Source organism: Mustela lutreola, chromosome 16, assembly GCF_030435805.1.
Source record: "Mustela lutreola isolate mMusLut2 chromosome 16, mMusLut2.pri, whole genome shotgun sequence".
Lineage (NCBI taxonomy): Eukaryota > Metazoa > Chordata > Mammalia > Carnivora > Mustelidae > Mustela > Mustela lutreola.
This window is the reverse complement of record NC_081305.1, coordinates 49,229,414-49,255,661: the sequence shown is the minus strand read 5'-3', so window position 1 is coordinate 49,255,661 and position 26,248 is coordinate 49,229,414. Positions and strand designations below refer to the sequence as shown.

Sequence of the window (26,248 nt, the reverse complement as noted above, 5' to 3'; positions counted from 1 at the left end):
CACCGTGAGGGTGGCTGAGAGTTCGAAGCAGAGAAATGTTCACCTCTAGCCCGGAAGGCTGACCTATCGCCTTCATAGTCCCGATAAAGAGCAGAGAGCCTGATGCGGGGCTCGATCCCAGGACCCTGGGATCATGACCTGAGCCAAAGGCAGAGGCCTTAACCCACTGAGCCACCCAGGTGGCCCTCGCTACTGCATTCTTAATGGGTCTCATGACTGTCCGCACATCTTACTCACAGTTAATACCGAACTGAATGGTAAGGACCAGAGAAATCTGGTCAAAGTAGTTTCACGGGTAGGAATTCGAATGAGAAGTCTACAATCACCTCCTCCCTGCGCATCCCCTCCTCCTGGAGCACCAGCTTCCTGCAGCCAATGCACTGCGCTTTCTGCTCACAGGTCCTGTCCCTGTACTGCCATAAAAACACCTGTGCGCCAAGAACATCTCACGAATTTCTTCTTGGACATTAGCTTGTGGCCCCAGGTCAAGGGATACCAGTTTGAGGACAGATCCACACCACAGGCAGCAGAAAAGATGCATTTATTAATTTATTTCGGGGGGGGGCCACGTGCGCAAGCATGGGGGGCATGGGGAGGGGCCAGAGGGAGAAGCAGCTCCCCACTGAGCAGAGAGCCCAATGCGGGGCTTGATCCCAGGACCCTGGGATCATGACCTGAGCCTCGAGGGCAGATGCTTAACCAACTGATTGACCCAGATGTCCCCTTGCCCCACCCCAGCGCCCTGTGACATCTTTAAGTCTTTAAGTACCTTTAAATCAAAGGGACTCTGGAGCTGGTCCCTTTTTCAGGACTTCCCTGCCGGCTGATAAACCCTTCCTTAAGCTTAAGTAAATTGGAACCAAGCTTTCAGGACTGGTAACTGAATGCATCTCAACAACTACAGATAGAAACTCTCGCTGCTTCTATTTCACGCAGGAGAAAACTGGTGACAGAGGAGGGGAGCATCGTGCCCCAGGCCAGCCTGCTGCCTAAGTCTAGTTTCGTTCGACACCCAAGGCCACACTGGTAGTCATTTCTCTCCTCGCTCAGTCTGGGGCAGCTCTGTGCTCATGGGGCCGCTCAAAACTTTCATGTGTTCAAAGACGTTCATCTTCACACTCTCCATGGGGCTGGAAGGGGGCAGGAGATGCTCAGCCCAGAGAAGCTGAGACGCTGATACGTCAGATAGTATGGTCAAGAGGGCAGCAAGTGGGAACGGGGATCTGAGAGCTGCTACTGAGCCCTCCGCCACTCCTAGGCCTCTGCCCCAGACTCTGTCCTACCCTCCCAGCCTCCACCTCTCCCCAGACCTGCTGAGCTGGGACTGGCTTTACACTGTGCTTTATTTCCGAACACTCTTGACACCCAGAGAGGAAAAAGATTACCAAAAACAAAACAAAACACACACACCAAAACCAACCAACCAACCAAAATAAAACAAATCAAAATTAATAATAAATAAATAAACAAATAAATAAAAACATAAAGACCCCTGTAAAGCCAAAAAGCTTTTAATGAACTTGATTTAAATATATGCAATGACTTTATTGTTTAATAAGAAACACATATTCTGACTCCCTGGGTTTCATCCATTTCAAGTAAAACCTGCTGGAAGAGTACATTAACAAGAAGGGGTGAGCGGTTGTTGGTATGAACAAGCTCTAGAGCCTGCTCACTTTCCTCTTCCGGCAGCGAATTGTTCTCAGAGCCATAAAAGCTCATCATAAATGCCAAGTGGGTGTAAGGTTCTGAGAAACACTCCCTGTTGCTGCAGGACTCGTGTTTTCAATGACAGTGTATTTACCGCAGGCAGTTTTTCCTGGTATTATCGCAGGACATCAGATGTTTCTCGAGTGGCTGGTCCCACTTCTGGGGCCAGAGGAGGGTGGCACCCAGTCTCGGAGAACTCGAGGGGCACTGCCCCCGACTCAGGATGCCCCCGCCCTAGTCCTCGGCCCTCCTCCTTGAGGATGTCCAGCGTGGAGGAGAGACGTCAAACCTCGGCAGGCGTCTGTAGCATGGCACAAAACGGCACACGAGGTCCTCAGGATCCCCGGATAAGGGACACTGGGGAAAGGCCACATCACACAGCAACCTGTATTCCATATTTATACAAGAAAATTATTTTCTTATTTATTTATGTATGTATTTATTTATTTTTAATTTTTTTTTTAAGGATCTTATTTATTTGTCAGAGAAAGTGATTGTGCACACAGGAGGCGCGGCCGGAAGAGGGGGAAGCAGGCTCCCCGCTGAGCAAGGAGTCCCATGCAGGACTCAGTCCCAGAACCGTGGGATCCTGACATGAGCTGATGGCACATGCCCAACCGACGGAGCCACCCAGGGGTCCCAAGAGTGTTATTTTCAAGCTTGGTTGGAATTCTTTCTTGAAAAATGAAACTAAAAATTATTTTAAAAAAGAAAAGAAAAGAAAAGAAAGATGGATCCCATACTAGAGAATTGGCCTTCTTGCTAAGAGTGGTTAGTGCTTGTGCGAAACCAACTTTGCTGACACCCTGATCTTGGGTTTCTGGCCAAACTGGGAGGGAATAACTGTGCTGTTGAAGCCCCGAGGCCTGGGACGGCGCCCGCGGACTCACACACCACAACTGCAGAAATCACGAACAGCCCCAGCGCATGAGTGACCCTCTTCCTTTATCATGCTTCCTCAGCCCCTGGCCACCTTGTGCTGCACTCACCTTCCAGCCCTCCTGAGGTGCCCTGGGACCAGTCTTCCAGAACCTTCAATCAGCCTGACTTTGACAGCAGGTGTTCTGGTTCCAATTCTTCGCCCAGTGCAGCTCACTGACTTCACCCCCAGAACCCTCTAGCCTTCTGAGACAAGGCACGGGGGATGAAAGCTGAGAGAACCGCCCACAGCTGTGGCCTCCAAGGCTGCGTTTGCTCTGGGCAGATGTGTGGAAACGGAGCTGGGCAGAACTTCCCAGGGAATTCTCTGGGTTGGCAGGTGAGGTCTGCTTGGCTCCCTTGAGCTGGCGGCCTGCTCACCATCTGCCTGTCCAGGCTCTCCCGGCCAGTGGAAGACCTGCCACCTGGGCCATGCAAGGGCCACGGGGCGGGAAGAGTGGGCTTGCTGCACCCGCTGCTGGTTGTGCCTCTCTCAGTGTCTCCTAGGGCAACCTCGATTGTCCAAGCTGTAAAATGGGCTGATGCTTTGATCCGCTCTGCAGCTCCAGAGAGAGCGTAGGGCGGAATAACATAATAGGCAGTGTGTGCCCCTCATTAAGCAATTCATTCATAATTTAACTGTTCATTCCTGAGGGTTTCCTGGGGCCTGGCGAAGGTGACTCAGACTCACAATCCAGCCCCCAGGAGCTGGGGTGCAGACTGGCTGGCTGGCTCCGTACTCACTCATCCATCACCCGTTTATCCAATAAACATCACCTGAGCCTCCCGGTGCCAGGGGCTGGACTCCAGGCATGAACCAAATCCCCTCCCCACCCTGGAGGATCTTCCTACTTTAAAGCACCATACAAAAGAGAAAACGTTAATTACTATTTTGAGTAATAATTATAGCGGTGCTACAAAGCAGCCCAGGAGCTTTGGTAGGATAAGGGCCAGATCTGCTGCCAAAAGAATTTTTGCCCTCAGGCCTGGGAAGTAAGGTTAAGAACCACTTTCCTTAGGGTCGCCTGGGTGGCTCAGTGGGTTAAGCCTCTGCCTTGGGAAGGTCAAATAAATAAATAAAGAAAGAAAGAACCACTTTCCTTCAATCCTTATTCACTCACCCAGGCAGGCCCCAAGCTGGGAGCTCTGACTACTGCGTCTCTGTGATTGAGGTGCTCGCCAGATGATAAGCAGGGCAGATAAAAAACTAGTCCAAGCGCAAGACGGAGAGGAAAAGGGGTACTGTGGAAGCTCAGATGAGGAGCTTCATCCAGATTTATTGGGGTGGGAGTTATCCAGGAAGGCTTCCTGGAGGAGGCAGCATCTAAATGGATTGCTGAGGAATGTATGATGTTACCAGGTGAAAAAGCGGAAGAAGGACATCCAGGGAGTCATTCCTTTTTTCCATTCCTCACCAGTATTTATGGTGCACTCAGGTGTTGGAGGAACAGGGCTATGTGCCGACACTACACTGGTTATCGAGGTGGTGTGATATGAATGGCTACTTAATCTGTGAGGCCCAGTGCAGGATGAAGATGCAGAGCTCCACGTTTAAAAGGGCTTGGGGCGCCTGGGTGGCTCAGTCAGTTAAATATGGGACTCTTGATTTCATCTCAGGGACTTAAGACCAAGACCTGCACTGGGCTCTGAGTTCAGCAGAGTTGGCTTGAGATTTTCAGTCTCCCTCTACCCCTCCCCCTGCTCACACATACATTCTCTCTAAAATAGTAAATAACTAAATAGAATTTAATTTTTTGAGATTATTTTCATTCATTTGGCAGAGAGAGAGTACAGGCAGGGGGACAGCGAGGATCAGCAGGAGCCTGAGGAGGAGCTAATTCCAGGACCCCGGGACCACGACCTGAGCAGAAAGCAGATGTCTAACTGCCTGAGCCACCCAGGCAACCCTAAATAAATAAAATCTTAAAAAAAAGGTGACCTGTACACATGAATTATGCAAGACATGAGTAGATGACATTCTGTGGGAAAGTAAGCTGTTTTTATTATATGGAGTGGGAGGCATGGGGGCTGGGCTTGCATTTATCAGTTACATTAACTGAAGGAGAAGTTTAAAAAAAAAAAGTGGTTGTTATCAACTCCTTCCTCTCCACCCAGAAGGATGTAAGGGCTTTGCATGTAATCTACCCATGCAGCTGCACAAGGACCCTGTGAGGGGTGCCAATTCTGACCTATTGCCTCTGGAGGGCTTGTTAAAACAAAATGCAGGGCCCACCCCCAGTGTTTCTGAATCAGTGGGTCTGAGGTGGGGGCCGAGAGTTTGCATTTCCAAGCAGCCCCCAGGTGATGCTGTGTGGCTGGTCTGGGACCTGACTCAGAACCCTTGGGCCACTGTGGTGGAGAACCACGATCATGCCTGAAGGAACGTGGTACTGTGGTGAAGCTGAGGTGAACCTGCTCCCTACAAGTGGCTGCTATCTGGGAGAAGTTGCTGCATCCCGCCCTCCATCTCCCTGCCAGGCCCATGCCCTGGCTCGGGCCCACTCGGGCCGCAGTCCTTCTGAGGGCACCCTCTTCGGATGTGCACCAAGGCACCACATAAACTAGAGGAATACCGAATCTTGCAGGCCAGGGTCAAGAGTCTGCACTGAAGGGTTTTGTTTGTTTGTTTTGACAGACAGAGATCACAAGCAGGCAGAGAGGCAGGCAGAGAGAGAGAAGGAAGCAGGCTCCATGCCGAGCAGAGAGCCCGATGTGGGGCTCCATCCCAGGACCTGAGATCACGACCTGAGATCACGATCACGAGATCACGACTCTCCAGCCGAAGGGAGAGGCTTAAACCACTGAGCCACCCAGGCACCTCTGCACTGAAGGGTTTTAAGCAAGGGTAACATGTTCCTGTAAGATTTAAGAGCCCTGTGATGGATGGAAAACCAGAATGCGATATCCATATACGTAACGAATTATTAACCAGCTTAAAAAGGAAGGTAATTCGGACACGCACCACGTCACAGGTGAACGCAGAGAACATTGTGCTACATGCAGTCAGCCCGTCCCAAGAAGACATACAGCCTAATGCCACCCATACGGGGTACCGCGGGGCTGGGGCAGAGGGTGGGAGGGAGAACCGGGCAGACTTTCAGATCTGCGAGAGGAAGGGAGTTCTGGAGATGCTGTGAGCGGGAACGGATCAGCGGTGCTCCTGGAGCAGAAAGGAGGCCGGAGAGCTGGCACTCACGAAGGACAGGAGCGAGGGGCAGACCGGTGGGCCCGGCGGGAAGCTCGCATTCAGCCACCGACCGCAGGTAAACCTGGGGGGAAGTCACCGTTCGTTCAAGCAATGGGAGGTAGGACGACGTCCAGCGCTGCCCCCGGCCCACGCGGCTCGTGGGAGCTTCGGCCCATCTCCTCGCGTTTCCTCCCGCCCTACCGTTTCCGAGGTGCGGAAACTAAGGCAGGGCCCTGTCCGATGGGGGCACGCCAACGACGTGTGGCCGGCAGCACCCTCTCCCGATTCACGCAGGAGCGGACCCCGAGGCCAGACGCTGTGCGCCGGGCTCCCGCCGGGGAAGCCGAACCAGGGCGCGCAGGTAGGCCCCAGCCAGGCGCGATCCGCTGCGCGCCGGCCTCGGACTTTGGTAGCGCCGCCCAGGCAGACCCGTTCTCAAGGAGACGCACCCAACAGGCCTGAGGGGCGCCGAACTCTGGCGAGGCCCCTCCTCCTCGCCTGCCTGCCCTATGGACCGGGGATTTCATTTCCAGAGCACCCGCCGGCGTCCAACCTCCACCGGTTTCGGGACGATGCCGCCACGACAACTCCTCCTCCCCACCTCGGCCTCCCCGTCGGCACGTCTGCGCATGCCTGCGCGCGAGCCAATTTGGGAGGGGGGGGGAACCCTGCAGCCATTCTGGGAAATGTAGTTCCAAGCCTGGCGCGCTGAGAGGCCCTGTTTGCTTGGGCTAGTAGGCCGCGGGCCATCCTCGACACCCCTTGGAAAGCGTAGTTCAGAGCTATCTGGAGACCGGCGTGCGAAGTTCGTCACGGCGAGTTGCTAAAGGGACGCGTCCTTTTGCCGCGATGCTTCCTGGGAAACGTAGTTCCGGGTGAGGCCGGTGGGGGGCGGAGGAGGAACGGAAGGCTAGGTGTCTGAGTGTTGGGGGGAAGGGGACGGATGAGTTTGGCGCAAAGCCTGCCGGGGCATGGAGTCCCGGTGAGCTTTGTGCGCATGTGCGACGAGTGAGGGGGCTTGGGGGGCATCGTCTGGGAGACTGAGGTGAGCGAGGTGGGCAGGGAGGGTTAGGGGGGCGGTTGGATGCGCTTTGGGGAGAGGGGGGCTGGAGGCCGGAGGACCGAGGGGTGGAGAAGCGGGGGGAGGGGAGAAGAGGGGGGCTGAGCGAAGCGGGAGGTGGGGGGGATGGGAGCGGGAACGGGAGGGGGAGGGGCCAGGGGAGGGTCGGGAAGTGGGAGAGGGCTGCGGCCCCGCGGGATGGGGAACGCTGGCGGGAGTGGAGAAGCGGGGTGCGGGGGAGGGCCCCGAAGGGGGAGGGGTGGGGTGCGGGGCGTCGGATGCTGAGGCCGCCCGCCGCGCTCTTCTCTCGCGTGCTGGGTGCCCGCGTCGGGTCCGGGTGCGCGGGAGGCTGTTGGCCCGCGGCTCGCCCGGGCTCCAAGCTGGGCTCGTCTGTGGGAGCTGCTCCCGGCCGACTCCCGTCACCCTGCAGGCCCCCTCCTCTGAGGCTGGCGAGGTGTGGGTGCCGGCGCCTGGGGCTCCCTGTGCTCGAGCCCTTGCTGGCGCGGCCGCTGCGCTCCGCATCTGTTTTCCTCGCCCCTCGCCCTCACGCGGCGACGCTCGCCCCTGTCGGGTTTTCCGGCCCATTTTACAGCCCGGGTGATGGGGACCCCGTGTAACAGGTGCTCGTGTACCGTGTGTGAGCACGGACCGCTGGGCGGCTGCAGAGCTGGGGCTTGCCCCAGAGCCCTTGCGCCCCGAGTATGTCCCGTGGGCCCGCGGCTCTCAGCCCCGGGGCTGGGAGCCCGTGTTCTGCTTCTCTGGGGAGACAGCGGTATCTGGAAACCTGTGTGGCGGTCACAGCTGGGGTTTGGGGAAACGGCCGCTGGTTTCGGGGATGCTGACAGACATTTCGCGTGGCATGGGACGGCGGCCACATCACAGAAGCATCGGGCCCCATGTGGGACTGGTACTGAGGTTTGGAAACCCTGCAGTGGACATTCAAGTCTTCCCTGAGCGCTTACTGGATCTTGGACCACTTCTCGGTCAGGATCGTGGCAACCCCGTGTGGGGAAGGAGCTGTTATCAGTCCTGGTTTCCAGGTGGAGAAATTCAGTCCACAGAGGGCAAGTCAGGGGTCCAGGGTCAGGCACTGGATAAATGGCCGAGCTGGAAATGGAAGCAGCCAAGGCCCGGAGCCCACCTCATAACCCTTTGATTAACCCAGTGGGCTGTGCAGAGGTGCTGGGTGCGACCAGCATGGGCTCTGGGGTCCCACAGTTCCAGGTTTGAATCCTGTCTCTGAGTGATCTTGTGGGCTTCTGATTGTGGTGCCCAACCTGCAGGGCTGTTGGGGTGCTTGGGTGGGGCATTGTGAGGCCGAGCCTGCTCAGCAGCTGTCTCCTGAGGCTTCCAGGGTAGCGCACAGCACTCTGGCCGCGGCAGGAGGCACTGGACCGCAGTGGAGGGTAAGGATTGGTTCACCTGGTGGAACGAACTTCCTTACTGCTTCCTGGGTGGTGACCCCAGGACCCAGAGAAAGGTCCAGCTGGCCCTGCTCTCCACTCACTGTGGACAGCTGGTGGCTAACCCGTGAGCCCCCTCCCCCCAAGACTGCAGGACCCTTCAGCATGATGCCTGAGCCCTGGCTCTCTCAGGTCAGATTCCAGTCCAATCCAGGGGGATCTGTCTCAGAGCAAGCAGGCTTCTCTGTGTCTTTGGAGTCTCAGCTCTGGCCTGGGTCTTCTGGGAAGCCTTCCCTGCCACCCCAGGCTCACCAGCCCTTGAATGGAGAGATGGGTGGGCGGGAGGTGATGTTGCAGGCTGGCTGTGGACCAGGCAGACAGGGGTGTGAGTTTAGGCTCTGTGACTTATTAGCTGAGTGACTTTAGGCAAGTGTCTTTATCTTCTCCATTGGCAAAATGGAGGCAATAATACTAAAATCCCATAGCACTGATCATCCCATAAATTTTCTTTGAGTGCCAGCCAGCACGCTGGGCTCTGTGAATGTGTTCTCTTGCTCTCCTAAAGCGTCAGTTCTCACGAAGGAAGATAGCACACAAAGAAAGCCCTTGTCTTGTTAAACACTAAAGGAAGTTAGTAAAGGTGACGGGATAGTAACTGCAGGGTAGGGTGTGTGGATGCTGTATTAATCAGACAGCTTGAGGAGGCTCTCTGAGTAGGGGAAATTGCATGGAGGCCTCAAAAAAGAGAAGGAGTCAGCTGAGTAAAGGGGGGAAGAGCAGGTACAAAGGCCCTGGGGTAGGACTAGCGTTGAGTCTGAGAATATAATCCAGGAGCTGGTGTGGCTGGAGTAGAGAGAGCCAGGGATAAAACAGTGAGAGATAAGAAAAGTAGGCAGATGGGAGACCTTCTGTAGCAAGGAAGCAGCCAGGGGGTTTTGAGTGGGGAAGTGACATAATGTGATTTGTGTTGAGGGAAAAAAACCGCTTCTGATTGTTGTGGGATGATTTGCATCTAGGGTGGCAGGTTCAGGAGCAGGGAGATGATGTGGGAGGGTGTGGTGGCTGGCCCAACAGTGAGATGATGTCCATGGTCAGTGCGTAATACTTAAGAGCCAGGGCTTTGGACTTGGGCTACCCTGGGGACCTTTCAGCCCAGCCACACAGAGCCTGTGTCCCAGAGCCAAGGATTCCTGTCTCGACCTCCTTTGCTGCAAAATGAGGGTGGCCACAGGAGTTTCTCATCATGAGGAAAGTTGTTCAAATGCAGACCTTCTCTTGACTCTCACTGGTCAGAGCCCTCATCTGCCTCCTGCCTTGGGTCGCGAGAGCTGTTCTGTAGTCCTGATCAGGAGCAAGCTACTGCAGCAACGCGGCCCTGAAACACAGTGGCTCAAGCCCAGTAGAAAAACTGGTTTCCTGACAGTGCAGGGTGTTACGACGTGGGTCAGTGCCGATACCCACGGGGCCATCCAGGATGCCTTCTGTGTTGGTCTCCCACCATCAGGAGTTGGCAAACTTTTTCTGGAAGAGCCAGACAGTAGATAGCTTTAGCCACGTGTCAGCTTTGCAGCTCTAAAGTCTGCCAGATGTCCGTAGCTCTGTCTTCCGAGCTCAGAAGCAGCCAGGGATGGTGCCCGAGCAAGTAGGCTTGGCCATGTACCAATAAAACTTTATGGAAAAAAAAAAAAAAAAAAGCGGGTGCTTGGATGGCTCAGTCAGTTAAGGGTCTCCCTTTGGCTCAGGTTGTGAACCCGGGGTCCTGGGATAGAGCCCCATTTTTGGCTCCCTGCTCAGCGGAGCCTGCTTCTCTCTCTCCCCCTTGCTTCCTGCTTTTTCTCTTGCTACCTCTCTCTCTCTCAAATAAATCAATAAGAAATCTTCTAAAAATTTTTAAAAAAGAAAGAGGCAACTGGCTGGCCCACTTGGTAGAGCATGCGACTCTTGATCTTGGGGTTGTAGGTTCAAGCCCCACAACCAAAAGATAAAATCTTAAAAAACAAAACAAAAGGAAAGATGGGCTGCAGGCCAGATCTGGCCCACAGGCGGCTGTTTGCTGACCCAGTCCTAGTGGTTCTCAAGTGTCGTGATCTCGGGGCCCCTTTACATTCTTAAAAGTTACTGGAGATCCCGAACTATCTTTATCAGTAGCAGTTGTGTTTGTGGGTATGTATCCTATTAAAGCAAAGGCCAAAGAAATTTCAAAGTATTTACTAATAATGCCTATAAGAATAGAAGTAATCAACATTTCATATGTTGACATAAATAACCTTTTTTTTAATGGAAAATAACTGTGTTTTCCAAAACAAAAAATTGGAAACATGGCCTTGTTTTTCTGCAAATATCTCCAATCCCTGACTTGAAAGAAGATGGCTTCTCCATTCGGCCTGTGTGTGTGCAGCCTGTGGAAGACCCCGGCGCACCCTCAGATACCATCTTACCGTCATGATGGAACAGTTCTGACCTTGCTGTACCCTGGGGGTCCCTGGACCACAGGAGGATCTCTCTTCTAGCCCGGAGTCTTTCAGTCTTAATGCTGTCGACATTCGGGGCTGGACCATTCTGTGCCATGGGGCTGCCCTGTGGGCCTTAGGACCACCAGCTGCCTCCCCACTGCTGGACACTCACAGCCCCATTCCCCTACCCCCATCCAGCAGTCAAAAGTCTCCAGACATTCCCAGCTGTCTCCCGGTGGAGACGCTGCCGTGTCTGGGTCCCCTCCTTCGGGAACAGGGAAGAGGAAGTGGAGGGCACACGGCTTCCTTGGAGGGTGGGGGTATTGCACATAGGAGGAAGGGGAGAGTGGATGTGGGCCAAGTCCCAGAGTCCGCCTCTTTTCCCAATCCCTGGACATGACTGGGGGCCCATCCATGTGTCGGATGGCGTGGGCAGCCATGGGAATACTGAATGGGCGCCTCAGCAACAGACACTGATTTCTCTCAGTTCTGGGGCTGGAGTCCAAGGTCGGGTGCAGGCAGATTTGTGTCTGGGCTGTGGGGGCAGCTTGCTTGTCTCCTCATGTGGCAGAGCACGTCCAGGGATGTCTGTTCCTCTAGTGGCACCGATCCCCTCGTATTCGGACCCCAGCCTCATGGCTTCTCTTCATCTCTTTCTCCGTTTTTACTGAGACGTCATCAACATAGAGCGTTGTGTTCAGTTACCCCGGGACCATCTGACGTGGGTACGTTGTGACGCGGTCGCCATGGTGAGTGCGGTTCACATCTGTCAACTCACGTCGTCAGCCTTGTCCTTGCTGTGGTGAGAACGTGTAAGCTTGTTCCCAGCAGTTCCGAGCGGACAGCGCCATCTTGGGAGCCCCAGCTGCCCGTTAGAGCCCCCGTGTCTTCTAACAGAAGCTTGTGCCAGCTTCATCCAAACCCACCTCCGGACACCGGGGTGCTGGGTTAGAGCTAGGTGTGGGTTTGGGGATGTGAATAAGGAAGCGGTGGGGGGGGTAGCTTTGGAGCGGGTATGCTAGAGCCCGTGCTGCAGGGGGGCGCAGGGTCTGTGTGTCATCAGGCAAGCAGTCACGGTGGCGATGGTGCTGGCGAGAGCTGCGGGCTTTCTGAGCCCGGCCGGGCCGTGCTGTTCCCGGCTGTCTGTGTGTTCGCTCATCACACAAAGCCGAGGGAGGAGACTGAGGGGCAGTGGGGCCTGCGGTCACCTGCAGGGAAGGAGCAGAGACAGGGCCAGAGCCCGTGCTGTCCCTGGACAGGGTCCCATCTCCCCTCCTCCAGGACCTTCCTTCTCAGGCACTCACCCTCAGCCTTGGAGGGGAAACTGAGGTGCAGAGAGGCACCACCACTTACTCCAGGTCCCTCGGTTCCCACCTGGGTGTGCTTGGGGTGCAGCCGGCGGGAGGCGGTGGTTTCCTGCATCACTGAGTTGGGTTCTGACTGTGCTGTCCCCGCAGGACTCACAGACCCCCATGGAGGTCCTGTCTCCCCAGCCCGTGAAGCAGGAAGGCCAGACGGCCGAGGGCCTGACCCTGGACTCGCCGTGGCACCGCTTTCGCCACTTCCACCTGGGCGATGCGCCAGGCCCCCGCGAGGCGCTGGGGCTGCTGCGCACCTTGTGCCGAGACTGGCTGCGGCCCGAGCTGCACACCAAGGAGCAGATGCTGGAGCTGCTGGTGCTGGAGCAGTTCCTGAGCGCACTGCCCGCCGACGTCCAGGCCTGGGTGTGCAGCCGGCGGCCCCAGAGCGGGGAGGAGGCCGTGGCCCTGCTGGAGGAGCTCTGGGTGAGCGCGGGGCTGGCGGGGGCTGGGGTGGAGTGGGAGGACCAGCTTTCCCCTCACCTGACTGGAGATCGGCCTCCCCCTCTTTGCCCGGCCTCGGGGCACAAGGGGCACAAGGGAGAGCGGGAGGCTTTGGGGCGGGTGTGTGCGTGCAGAGGGGTCCCCAAGACTGCCCTCCCTCTGACTCTCACGGCACCTTTGGGGGTCTCCGGGACTGCTCTCCAGTTGCATTCAGGGAAAGGATTCAGAGCCACCCAAAAGCCGTCTCCTCCCTCACACTGGGGTTTGTCATGGCCGAGGGGCACAGATTGGGTCGGCGGAGGAAGGAGCTGCAGGGCCCCAGCCCTGGCCCAGAGCCTCCGGCCGCCCTCTCACAGGGGTGCATGGACAGCCTGAAGTCCTCCCGGCCATGGTGTGTGACTTGTGCCTGCAGTGTCACCAGCCGGGGTGGCTCCCTGAGCCTCGGTGCCCGGAGTTTGCTGGGCCCCAGTGTGCGGGCCTGATCCTTGTCCCCTCCAGCCCCTGTGGAGGCCGGGCAGACCCTGGGTGTCTGGAAGTCTCTGATACAAACTGTACCGTGGGACTGTCCAGTGTGGCCCAAGGCCACCAGGCACGCAGACACTTGTGTCAGGCAGGGTGCCCCCAGGCCTTACAGGTCACCACCTGGTGGCTGAGAGCAGACGCCAGCCCTCTCTTTGTGGGAGACCAGATGCTTTACTGAGATGGGGTCATCCGACCGGAGCCTATGGACCAGGCTTGCCCCCTGCCCTCTAGCTTTGTGGAGAGGGGCACAGCCAGGCCTATCTGTCTACACGATTCCTGTGGCTCTTTTGCCACAAGGCCTGAGCGGGGCAGTGCGGACACAGACCGATGGCCCGTAAAAAGCTGGAAACCCTTACTCCTGGTCCGTCACAGGAACAGCCTGCAGACCCCCGGTTTAGAGCCACGCTGTCCGGGGAGCAGTAGTCCGTGAGCCTGTATGTAGTCCTGAACCATCCAGTAGCATAATAGAAAGAGTAGAAAGGAACAGAGGATTTAATTATTGAACTCAGTGTGTCCAAGCTCTTAGTGTCTTGGCAGTGGTGTGCGAGGCGGCTAAGCTGGCATCCCGGAGTGTGTGCAGCACGGGGTCCCAGGCTGGGGTCACCACCCGCTCGGCCAGGCAGGGATTTCCCTCGGCCCCCGGGGATCCCAGCAGCCAAGAACAGTCCTCAGAACCATGGAGGCCCGCACGCTGCCAGTGGCCATGCCAAGTGGCCATCAGAACCACTTGGAGCCCAGGGAGGGCTCCATCCCTGGGCCTTGCTCAGCCTCCGCTTCCAAGGCCATGTCCTTTCCTTACCCCGACTCTTCCCATGATGCTGGGGCTGTCCCCACACGTCAGCATCCCAAGCCCGGGGAGCAGAGTCCGTTGTGTCCGCCGCGGATGCAGGTGGGTGCCTGAGGAGTCGGAAAGGGTGTGGAAAGGGTGTCAGAGTCTCGCCGAGCCATGGTTCCCGGGGATGCTCTGACAGCTTCCCTGTCTGCCGGGGCGTCCTTCTCCTCCTCTGGTAAGAGAACAGCCTCGGGCGGGGAGCCAGGCAGAGCATCGCTGGACGGGGTGATGCTGTTCCGTGGGGTCACGCCGCACCATCCCTGGCCCCTGGATGCTGCTTCCCCATTGCTGTGGGACGGACAGCTGTTTAAAGCAAAGGCATGAAGAGCGATGGTTGCCTGGCATCAGGCCTTTGCCCTCAGACTGTGGCAGAGGGACCCAGAAAGCTGGAGTCCCGGAAATGTGTTTGGGACGAGGGTGTCTATGGGGCCAGGGTCCTCCGTGTGCGGGCAGAGCCTTCCCTGGTGTGGCCCCAGACCCGGCTGCCAGGGCCCCCAGGAGCTCCAAAGAGCCCTGCTCCCGGGCCTCCCTCAGGCGCGGAGCTTGCTGTTACCACCGGCTGCAGGTGCCACCGCCTCCGTGGGCTGCTTTTGTTTAAGATTTTATTTAGGAAAGAGGGCGTGTAAGTGAGGGAAGGGCAGAGGGAGTGGGAGAAGCAGGCTCCCCGCTGAGCAGGGAGCCTGATGGACAGATGGATGGACAGAGGGACGGAAGAGGAGGGATTCCATCCCAGAAGCCTGGGATCGTGACCTGAGCAGACACTCAGCTGTTGAGCCAGCCAGGTGCTTGGCTTCCATGTACTTTTAACTTTTTGGTGGTGGGGATGGGGAGTCAGGACAGGGACCTGTGCTGGCACTGCAGGGCCCCACGGGCCGCCAACGTGCGGTGCGTCACCTGGGGAAACCCAGAGAGGAGCTCCGTGTGCGAGCTGTGGCTTCGCTCCGCACCGTGCCTTTGAGGCTAACGCATGCAGTCGTGTGGGTTGGTGGGTGGTTCCTTTCTCGCGCCGTGGTGGGGACACGCCAGCTTCTCTGTCCCTCCCCTACTCAAGGACCCAGAAGTGGTCTCCAGTGCTGGGTGGTTTTGAGTGCAGCTGCCATAAGGACCGAGCTGTGTTTGTCCATGTGGGCACAAGTGCTCTTTGTCTGGAGGGGTGGCTGGAGTGCAAGGGCTGGGTTTTGCGGAGGGTGTGTTTGATTCTAGAAGAAGCCTCCCAGCTACTTCTTGAGGTGGCGGTGGCACTTGGCATGGCCACCGGCAGCGTTTGGGCCTCTGTGGTTCTGAGGACTTTTCTTGGCTGCTGGGATCCCCAGGGGCCGAGGGAAATTCCTGCCTGGCCGAGCCAGCCTCGTGGAAATCCCTTGGTGGTGTGACGCATGTGGCAGTGACTAGAGCGTGGGTCCTTGAGTGCAGGGGCCATGTCTGCCCCGTTCACGGCTGTGTCCTTGGTGCCTTCAGTTCTGTACGCGGTGGGTGCTCGGAAAGGGGCTTGCCGGGGAGCGGAGGGTGACCCCCCAGGCCGCCTCCGTTGGTGCAGTGGGCAGTGCGCAGTGCGCAGTGCGGGTCACATCTGTGGAGCGAGAGCCTGGTCCATGCCACAGGTGAGGGGAGACGGCCGGGCGGGACTGAACTGGCCACGCCCAGCCCCCCCAGTCCCCCACCCCCCCGCTTCCGGTGGCAGGCACACAATAGCCAGGGGTCCACCCCAGCCAGCCCAGGAAACCCAAAGGAAAGCCGGTGGGCGGAAGGCGGGGAGAGCCCGGGTTGCAGTCAGTCACAACAGGAAACGCCCGCTGGCCTGGGCCTCCTGGTCAGCGCTCAGGGAGTTCTGGGACCAAGGAGGAAGAGAACAGGGACAGCTGGCAGGGGAGAGGCTGGCAGGGCCCGTGTGCAGGAGGGCAGGCCAGCTGCGGCCCCGAGAGTTGAAGGCGGGCCACAGGGCTTGCTGAGCCTGTGCATCTTGGGCCAGAGGGCGAAGCTATGGGAGAAAGACACCCCCCGCCCCGGCAGTGGCCTGCGGGACCCTTCGGGACCCTGTGGTCGGGCCTCCTGCCTTTGCTCCCTGCGCCCCCCCACCTGGTGGACCTGCAGGGTAGGAAGTGCAGTCTTGAACCCAAGTGTCCTTGCTGCCGCAGGCGAGCAGTGCTGGCCACTGGGCAGCTCCGTGTGCGGCGCTCAGGGCTTCCCCGAGGACCCCTTGCCCTGATACCACCTGCAGGTTCAGGGCTCCCCAGGGCCAACTTGGGTTCAGTAATTCCTGAGAAGGACTCAGGACTTGACGAGAGCTGGGGTGCTCCCGGTTCTGACTTGTTTCAATGAAAAGACAAGAGACCCTCAGGGCTGGGTCCAGGAAAGCTGCTGTCCCAGGGGTGCCGTGGGGACAGCACTGTGCTGACGAGGGAGGCTCCCAAGCTTGGTGTCCAGGCTTTTTACTGGAGGTCAGCTGTACAGCCACAAGGCGGACGCTGGTCTCCAGCCCCCTGGAGGCTAAGAGGCCCCCATGAAACCCGCTGTTAGCCCAGCCTGCCTGTCTCCACCCAACCCTGAGGGGTCAGTACCTCACAGTGTTACCCTGTCTCCCGGGTGATGGCACGCATCCCAGAGAAGTCAGCAACTGGCCGGAGGTCACGGGGCTAGGTAGGGGACAGTGGGAGGAGTGGAACCCACAGGCCCTGGCTCTAGATTCTGCTTCTAAGCTTGCTGTACCCCAGAGACGGGGCCCCCAGTGCCTGCTCCAGCGCCCAAGCCTCATCCCCACGGCTCTTCTGCCTGGGTGTCTTGCTCTGTGCACAGTCTAGCATCCCATGCCTGGGACCCCAAACCAGAGAGCCCTAGGCCATCCAGAGGACGTGTGTGCCCTAGAATCACCAGGACAGCCTGCTGGCTCTCCTGGGCTCCTGGGCTATGCTCGAGGGCGGGCGGGCTGACGCAGCTGCAGCAGAGGCTGGCGGGGCAGGCATCTGGCCCATATCCCGCTCCCGGGCGGCTGTGCCGTGCCAGTCCAGGTCAGGACCTGGGGTGAGACCGAGCGCCACTTCAGCCCCTCCGCCCTGACCCCAGGGTGGGAGGTAACATGCTCAGGGTCCCACAGGCAGGTCTGTGGCTGGAGGCACCTAGGGACCTAGTGAGCCTCATGCTGGATCCTGACTCCACACCTCGGTACCCACTTAACTTTACCCTGTTCTTTAGGAACTGTTTCTTCATCAGAGCAGAGGCAGACGGTTTGACCCTTACCCTTTCCCCCACCCATCGCTCACTTGCTTGGCGCCTACTGAGAAGAGGCACCGGGAGTCAGAGCCCAGCCCTCTTCCATGGTGGCGGGAATGTGCCCCGGGACAGGTCTGGCAGTGCCTGTGAAGGTTAAACAACAGCCACCCTGTGAGCCCATAGTCCCCACCTGGCATACGAGCCTACAAACATCTGTCTCTGATGCGAGTGATGCGGCAGCCGGGCGGCAGGCTCTGTAATAGGCAAACAGTGGAAGTGCCCCAGGTGCCCGCTGGGATGGAGAAGCAGCACAGTCCAGCCTCGCGAGCGGACGCTGCTCAGCCACCCACGCCAGCTGGAGTGACTGTCCGAGATGTGATGCGGAAGGGGGAGGGAGCCTATGAGAAGGGGCTGTAGACCGCAAGATTCCATCAATGTAGCTTCCAGAACAGGCAGACCCAGAGACGCAAGCCTGCGGGTTCCCTGGGGCTGGGGCAGGGAACCTGAGCAACTGCTACTAGGTCTGTGGTTTAGTTTGTGGGAGATGAAAATATCCTAGAACCGGGGGTGGTCGTATGCCTGTGAGTGTGCTAAAGCCCACGGGATTGTATTCTCAGTAGGTGAATTCTGCAGGTGAGTCATGCCTTGCGACAGTTATTAAAAGGACTGGCACCAGGATACACAGAAGGCAGGTGGGCCAGGCCCTCCCCTCCTGAAGCGCACACTCTGTGGGAGCAGATGGGCAGCAGAGGCATAGAAATGCCGGTGGCAGTTCAGGTGGCTGTCGGGAGGTCTCCTGAATATATCAGGACTAGGTGATACCAGCTCCAGACAAACTTTTCAAAAATTGAAGAAGGTATACTTCCCAGCTCCTTCTGCGGGCCAAACCAAGGATGCTGCGAGAAAGAGAACTGTTGGCCAGCATCCTCAATCTCCAAATAATGGTACCACATGAAAGACTCCCCCCCCCCCCCCGCCCCGCCAAGAACAAGGGTACCTGTGTACTTTGTGGTTCTACGTATGAAGTTTCTAGAACATGAAAACAGCTCTGGAGTGACGGGAAGCGTGCATCAGGGTTTGCTGATTAGTGCTGCGGAGAGGTACGAGGAAACTTTCAGGGGCTGATATGCTTACCATCTCGGCGCTGATGGCAGTTGCGGGAGCGTGTACGTGTTGAAATTCACTGGGTCGTGTACTTTAAGTATATGCATTCTTTTAATCTTTTATTTTTTTAAAGATTTTATTTATTTGATAGAAACACAGTGAGAGAGGGAACACAACCAGAGGGAATGGGAGAAGGAGAAGCAGGCTTCCCACCAAGCAGGCAGCCCAATGTGGGACTCAATCCCAGGACCCTGGGATCATGACTTGAGCCAAAGGCAGACTCTTAATGACTGAGCCACCCAGGCACCCCTAAATATATGCATTTGTAATGTGCATCCATATAACCTCCATGTTGAATAGTATAGTGTGACAGGTAGCAGGATAGGGACCGTTCTTAAGTAACAGAGGCTGATAAACGTTTGTGTGGTAGCAGCGATGGGGGCTCAGTCAAGTCTGGAAGGACATGTCGGAGGCAGACAGGGAGAGGGAGAAGAGTATGCCGAAGAGTGGAGGTTTGAGAGAATCTGGCATGCTTGGGGCATCATTAGCTTTCTACTGTGGACTTTCGGAACGGGACCTGGCCAGAGGTGGGGCTGGAGGAGGAGGTGGCAGGGCACGCTGGCCTGTGGGCCACAGCAGAAGCAAGTAGCGGGTCAGCACCTGTGGCACCATAACAGCCTGAGCCACGCGAGTGGTCAGGAATCCGCTTACAGCCTGCTGGAGCAAAGAGGTGACCACACAAAGTATTCATCCTGCCGCCACCAGACAACGTGGGCATTCACAGGTCCCAGACAATGCACGTTTGGGAAAAGCTCCAGAAGCTCCCTGCAGAGTCGTCTTGCTAGCTGATAGAAATTTAGGCATCACTGACTTCCACCCTAAGCGTTGCATTTAAAAGAAGTAAATATGAGAAGGAAGTTGGGTGTGTGGAACTCAGGAGTCAGCTCTCCTTTGTTGGCACCAAGATTCTGATCTGTTCTTTGGGGACAAGGGCTTAAGAACAATGACAATAGCGTGAAGAATATGAACATAAAATATGTCTGAAACATAGAATAGTCTAAAACATTTTCAGTAACCTTTCATGTTCCTGACTGACACTGTCTGCTCAGAAGTGATCTACCATTTGATCAGGGAAAAGTTCCATTCCTGAGCTTTATTTTTTTCCTGAGTTAGAGATAGCTTATGTGTTTTTCTTGTGTATTTTGTCAAGGAGTTTGGTTTGCACTTTATCCAGAGGGCAGGAATTGTGAAGCTAAGGTAGGATTTAAAGCTGCTGTGTCAGTTGTCCTTTGCAAGTCACCCCAGACTTAGAGGCTTTTCACAACGAATGCTTGTTGTCTCACAGTTTCTGTGGGTCAGGAATTTGGGGCAGATCTGACTCAGGGACTCATGAGGGGGTTAGCTGGGGGCTGGGGGATCTGGTCCCCAGATGGTCCCTCACCTGGTAACCAGCCAGAGGCCTGGTGGCCAGCTTCTCCCAGAGCACGTGGTAGGGCTTGATGACAACGTAGTGGGGTTTGCAGGGGAGAAAAAGTAGAGCCTGTCACTGTGGTTTCTCATTTCTGAGTGTGGTATCTCTCATTCCAGGGACCAGCAGTGAGGGTACCTCAGGATGTGACAGAAGGCTCTGGAGTGAGCACTGGAAAGGATGATGTTGGGATGATGCCCTTAGGTGAGTAGCTCACCCCTCCCCCACCCTGAGGGGGTCCCCCTCCTCATCATTCATTTTCTCAGTGAACATTCCTGGTGACCCTGCCATGTGCCAGGCCCTGAGCTGGGCACCGGGGCTGGAAATGGGTCAGACACGCCCTCACAGAGGGCACGGCGATAGCGTGTGCCTGACGGTATAGCCGGTGCCTAACCATGCGTCCCAGCTGGGCGTGTGTGCCGGGCACCGTTCTGCCAGCTCTCTTGCTACCTGTGTTGCCACCTGGGACTCTCACCCAGTATATCAGCAGACTAGTCCTCAAGAAAAGTCCACAGTTTGGGTTTTTATGACATGCCTGATTTTCACACATTTTTCACATTTTTAAGCACATTGCAGTGCACCAAGCCGACCCCACCTCTGGCTGGCCTGCTGGGTACACGCTGCCCTCTGGGAGCCGATGCCCAGCAGACTGGAAACCCAAGGTCCAAGGAGCTCAAGCAGCTTGCCTGAGGCCACATAGCAAGTCAGGGCCAGAGCCAGGGTAGGGACGGTGGCCTCTGCCCCTGACGGGAGGTTTTTCTGCACCCGGGAAAGACGGCCAGGACACCGGGCGTAGGAGCTGGTGGCTGGTGTGGAGGAAGCGTGTGGATGGGAGCAGGAGCTTCATACTTCGCAGTTGCACTGGGGTCATTCTTGTAAATTGGATCATGAGCTGGAGCTTATCCCCCCAGAACTCCATAGGGCAGTTTAAAAACCTGGAGAAAGGAAGTGTGAGGTTCACCTGTCCCCCGACTTATCCGCCCATCCGTTTCCCCAGATCCCTACTCACGCCACACATCACACATCGTGTGGCCAGCCTGCCTGCTCTTTCACGCCTCTGTCTCCCTACTGTCCCCTCTCCTCCATCCACCCCTACCCCCCCACCTGCTGTCCATCCCTCCCTCTCTCCATTGTCCATCTGTTACTTTATTTCTCAAGATTTTTTTTTTTTTTAATTTGACAGGCAGAGTAGGCAGAAAGGCAGGCAGAGAGAGAGGAGGAAGCAGGCTCCCTGCTGAGCCGAGAGCCCAATGCAGGGCTCCATCCCAGGACCCTGGGATCATGACCTGAGCCAAAGGCAGAGGCTTAACCCACTGAGCCACCCAGGCGCCCCTCCATCTGTTACTTTAAACCAGGAACTTAAAAAAAATTTTTTTTTAGAAAGATTTTATTTATTTGACAGAGATAGGGAAAGAGGGGAGTGGGAGAGGGAGAAGCAGACTCCCCACTGAGCAGGGAGCCTGATGCAGAGCTGGATTTCATGACCCTAGGAATCATGACTTGAGCTGAAGGCAGACACCTGGTGACTGAGCCATCCAGGTGCCCCAGGAATCTTTTTTAAAAAGGTTTTAGTGAAAGAGAGAGCATGGCGGGGGGGGGGGGGGGGGGGGGTGGGCGGAGCAGACTCCCGGCTGAGCAGGGACCCCGCCCCCAAAGGGGGGCTCAGTCCTAGGATATGAGGTCATGACCCAAGGGGAAGGCGGATGCTTAAAGGACTGAGCCACCCTGGCGACCCACTGTCCATCTGTCTGCCCGCCCCGCCCCCCCCACCCCTCCCCCTCGCCAGCTCCTGCACCATCCACCCACTGACGCTCCCGGACACGCGGCTCATCTGCATCCGCATTCCCTCTCCTCCCGCTCAGCCGTGCCCGCACGGCGCCTCCGTTTGTTGGGCACTGACTGCACTGTGCGGGGTCCCCGCGACCCATCAGCCCTACCCCGGCCCCCATGGTTTCCTGGCATTAAGCTTTGCCCGGGCAGGGCCCTTCCTGGTACAGGCCCGACCCCTACCCCCCCACCCCCCGCCCCCCGGCCTGTCCCCCACACTGTGCCCTGCACCACCCCGCCCTCACTCTGCCTTTGTCCGGCAGGAGATGCGGCCCCCGGGGTGGAGATGCTGGCGACGGGGGACGCCCAGGCCACGCGCCCCTACAAGCAGGAGCCAGGCAGCCCTCCACCGGCCCCCGCGGCGCCGCCTGCGCCCGGCCTGCCCCCCTTCCTGGCGGCGGCGGCGGCCGCCCCGGGCACCACCTCCTGCCCCGAGTGCGGCAAGGTCGCCCTGAAACCCGCGCACCTGCTGCGCCACCGGCAGAGCCACTCGGCCGAGAAACCGCACGCCTGCCCCGAGTGCGGCAAGGCCTTTCGGCGCAAGGAGCACCTGCGGCGCCACCGCGGAACGCACCCCGGCGGCCCCGGGCCGGCCCTGCGCCCGCTGCCTGCGCGCGAGAAGCCGCACGCCTGCTGCGAGTGCGGCAAGACCTTCTACTGGCGCGAGCACCTGGTGCGCCACCGCAAGACACACTCGGGGGCGCGGCCGTTCGCCTGCTGGCAGTGCGGCAAGGGTTTCGGGCGCCGCGAGCACGTGCTGCGCCACCAGCGCATCCACGGCCGCGCGGCAGGCAGCGCGGGCGCGGCGGCGGGCCCTGGCAGCGGGGGCCCCTTCCCGGCCTGGCCACTGGGGTAGCAGCCGCCGCGCCTGCCGCCCAGCCCCTCCCGGCCTGCAGCCCCCTGCTCCTGCGCCGGCTCCAGTCGGAACCTGTTTCCTCTACTCTTGTCCCGGGCCACACGGCCCTATCGGGTTGTCACGGCCTGCCAGGCTGTCCCACTCCGTGCAGGTGCGCCCGCGAGCCCCTCCGCCCCCCTCCCCGTCCTCTCCACCTGCCGTGTGGGTGCCCAGCGAGGCTGGCCTGAGCCCAAGAGAGGAGCGCGGGCCCCTGATCCAGAGGAGGCTGGAGGAAGGAGACCCCTCCCCACGGGGCGAGGGTGGGAGGGGGAAGGGGTGATGGTTCTGACAGGATGGACTGGGCTCTGCTCGTGGGCTCCTTGGGCTCGCCCCTCTCTGCGGCTGGGAGGGTGCGTGATGGACAGCGATGCCCGCTCCAGGGAAGCATCGCGGAGACCACAGTTCACCATTTGGAGAGTAATAAAGTTACTTGATGAGAGGTGCCCAGGCAGTCCCGGGTTCTGTGAAGGTGGGCCTCACCTCCAAAGCCCGTGTTCTGGGGGGACCTTGGGCATCAGTTCCTCATCCTTGAGCCTGGAGAGGAGCCTCTCAGAGATGGGTTTCATCCAGCTCCCTGGGGGCCCAGGAGCAGGTGTCTCCACTGCCGTCCTTAGAGCCAGAACGATGCTCAATGGAGGGACTGGCTTGGCGACAGACCCTCTTGGGTTCTAATCTCGGCCTGTGGCTTCCTGGCTGCTCAGCTTTCATACCCACTGTGGGTTTCGGTGTCCACATCTGTAAACAGCAGTGGTTCATACGTTCATTGCCAGAGTCTTCCTTGGGGGAGGCACCCATTCATGGGGGACACCCAAATACCAGATCAGTAAGTCTTGGGAAACCGATTTTGTCAAGAGAGGGATCCAGTATTCACTGAGGATGGGGAATGAAGTTGGGGGCCACCGGTCCGGGACCTTGCAGGGGGTGGTTCCCCGGAGTGGCTTACTGTGGAGTGCGGACCCTGGCCTACCTCATCAGCTCCTGCGACCCCCACCCGCCTTGTGCTCTGTTAAGCACAATCCTGGAGTTCAAGCCCAGCTGTTTTGTCTTTAGGAAGGTGCTGCTGCACCTGACCCGTAAGACCCCGGCCACAGTCCAGGCCCTGGCCGCAAGGGAGTCTGGGAGGGCACGAGCTAGACCGTCCGGCATCTGCAGCTGGAGGCTGGCTCCCCCTTCCAGCAGCCATGAGGCAGGACAGTGCCCAGACCCTGAGGGAGGCTGGGATGGCATGTATCTGCCAGGGTGCCCTGGAGCAGCCCTGAGGTCACAACACCCGCTGTGTGTGACAGGTGGGAAGGGCGGATCGGAGGTGCTGTGGGGCAGGGAACCCAGACTCCCGGCTTGCCCTGCGTGAGGCCCCACACACTGGCCTGAGCCCAAGAGAGGGCTGGTCACAACGCCGTGTCCTGTGCCCACCAGCCGGCAGAGGAAACTGGCTTGAGAAGCCGTGTCTGCTGCAGCTGCAGGACCTCGGGGGGCTGGGGTGGGGGGTTGTCTGAGGATGGGGTTCCGTGACAACAGTACTAGGCGCTCCTAGCTGTGGGTCAGGCCCTTGGTCAGGTGCAGAAATCCTCCGTCTGGTTTATTGCCATAGTGCAGCGAGGCTGTACCCAGCACACAGTTGGGGGAAATGGAAGCACGGGAAGGGTGAGTGGCTGCAGCCCGGCTGGCCCAGTGCGGGCGCATCATGCAGGGATCACGGGACTCGGGCTCCTGCCTCACTTGGGGCTACCTGCCTCTGCCACCCGCGTGAGCCCGGCTTTGGCTGGGGAGGTTCCGTCCCTTCCAACAAGCTCCCCGGAGCCTGATTTCCCTGAGGAAGCCCCTTGACGCACGCTGCCTCCGTCAGTGTGGACTGCTGCTGTCCCTCAGTCGGGCCGGTCTCGTGGCTCGGGTGGTGGAGCCCAGACACAGCTGGGGAGATGCGGGCATCAGCACTTAGGCACTCATCCACCAGGGGGCACACCCCGCCGGCCAGCATCTACTGCCATGAAGGGCCAAGTCCCCCTCAGAGACTGTAGAAGGACCTCCCCTGGCCAGTAGGAAGCTTGGTGCCAGCTGGTGGGGGTGCGGAGTGCTGCTGACAGAACCCCCCCCCAGTGCCCCCCCCCGCCCACCCCCAGACTCACGGGGGCCACGGGTGTCTGTCTCCGTGTTGTTTGTGTGGCAGCGGGTCGGGGTGACCTAAATGTCCATCCAGAGAGTAGGGAAGGGGGGGTTGCACCGATACTGCCCGGGAGACGCCCCGAACTCAGAAATAAGAACATCCAATAGAGCCTCCTTAGAAATCACGCAGGGTATTAGAGTCGTGTCTGAGGGTCGTCTTGTAAATGAAGCTGCGTTTGGGCCACAGCCCTCTCGCCAAGTTCAAGGTTACCGTGCCCAGAGCTGGATCGTGTGACTAGTTTTGGTTACTCTGATGGACGGGACAGCCCCAGGAGTTAGGGTTCACTGTCCTGCGGGTCATTAGCCAGTGTGGGCGCAGCGGCCACACTCCCACTGGCAGCTGGTCCTCGCACTCCTCTTCCCAGCGAGGTCCGGCCTTCTGCTGGCGGCCACCGTTGAGCTAAACAAAACGGCTCTGCACAGACCAGCAATAATGGGGAGGCAGGGAGGGAATGGCGGTCACCGACTCCGCATGTGAGAAGAAGCAAGCGGGTAAAACCCGTGCCACTGTGATGAGGCCGGTGACCTCAGAGTCCCCCGTGACAAGCCCCCTCTGCAGTCCTGTCTCCATCCACCAGCACCACTGACCAGGAGGTCTGGGTTGTGCTTCTGGAGGCTGGGCCTCGACTTCCCTGCTTCCTTCTTTAGCAACAAGGAGTGAGGCTGTGGCCTGTTGCGGTCCCTGTGGGAACTTGCTGGTGGCCAGAGGCTCTGGGCAGCCACATGCAGGTTTCCCTCCTGCTTCATTCATCTCTTGGGGTCCTGGCACAGCAGCTCTGTGGGGAACCCAGCAGGGGTGAGTCGGTTTCTCCCAGGGTTCCCCCTGGCTGCTGCCTCCTCGCCCCTCCCTTGTCCCCAGTTAAAGGGAGTCAGCCATCGGGGTGAACCCCAAGTCTGTACTTGCTTGTGAGGAGGGGAACCACAGGAGTGCCAGGTCACACCCCGAGGCTGCTCCCTCATCTTCCTCACCCCCCACTTCAAACCCTCACGGCTCACGGGGACAGCAGGAATGGCAGTGAGCTCTCTGTAAGCAAAACCAACGCAGGACGAGGGGCCCGTTCCCAGACGGGCCTGGGCCTTACCGCACAGCAATGCCAGGGTTCCGAGAGTGAGCCCGCAGAGCAGAGTTGGGCAGGACTGTCCTGCGGGTCAGCACCGCTTCCTTCTGCCATGTTTTCTTAGCGAGCAAGCTACAAAGCGGGCCCACATCCCAGGGTGGGAGAAAGCCCCTATGTCCAGCTGATTTCGTCCTAGAGTCCCATGGCCAACAGTTTGGATGTGGGAAGAGGTATGGCCCCTCAGGGCAACCCCTCCTGTAAGTAACCCTCCTTTGCTCAGGAATCTTTAAGGAACACCCGCTGTGGCCAGGCCGGTACGGAGTGGCCCTTGGAAAGAGCAGTGAACCAGAATGGGTCCCTGTCCAGCCGAGCAGACACTAATGGTCCCGGACAAGTTTGGGGGCAGACAGTGGAGACTGGAGAGTCAGGAAGGTCCGAAGAAGGGCTTGGGTGAGGCCTGGGGAAGACCGGACAGGAGAGGGAACAGCCAGTTGTGAGGCCATGGGGCAGAGCGGGCCTGGTGCTGGGAGGAGCCGGTGCTGCTGGATGGAGGAGGGAGGGAAAGAGGAGTCATGAACGTCTGGGCGGAAGTGAGAGGTTAGTTATATTTTCAGCATGCTGGGAAGCCCCTGGAAGGTT

General features: G+C 58.2%; 1 protein-coding gene and 1 long non-coding RNA gene across 5 annotated transcripts; one reads left to right on the top strand and one right to left on the bottom strand.

The window, feature by feature from the left end:
- Window positions 1–1,495: 1,495 nt before the first annotated feature.
- On the bottom strand, window positions 1,496–6,702 carry LOC131818212 (uncharacterized). Its single transcript, XR_009348718.1, has 2 exons — window positions 5,591–6,702; window positions 1,496–2,095 (listed from the first exon to the last, which is right to left on the bottom strand). It is a non-coding gene; the product is annotated as an uncharacterized LOC131818212 (long non-coding RNA).
- A 17-nt stretch (window positions 6,703–6,719) lies between these two features.
- ZNF444 (zinc finger protein 444) lies at window positions 6,720–23,005 on the top strand. Of its 4 annotated transcripts, none has more exons than XM_059152430.1 (5): window positions 6,720–6,860; window positions 11,303–11,480; window positions 12,189–12,515; window positions 19,786–19,870; window positions 21,757–23,005. In XM_059152430.1, exons 2-5 carry the CDS (start codon window positions 11,478–11,480, stop codon window positions 22,347–22,349), a joined length of 1,008 nt encoding a protein of 335 aa, XP_059008413.1. In that variant the 5' UTR covers window positions 6,720–6,860; window positions 11,303–11,477; the 3' UTR covers window positions 22,350–23,005. The 4 variants fall into 4 exon arrangements, with proteins under 4 accessions (XP_059008413.1, XP_059008415.1, XP_059008414.1 ...); XM_059152432.1 differs by having other exon boundaries at window positions 6,722–6,860; window positions 11,404–11,480; XM_059152431.1 differs by having other exon boundaries at window positions 6,752–6,860; window positions 11,332–11,480.
- The last annotated feature ends 3,243 nt before the right edge of the window (window positions 23,006–26,248 follow it).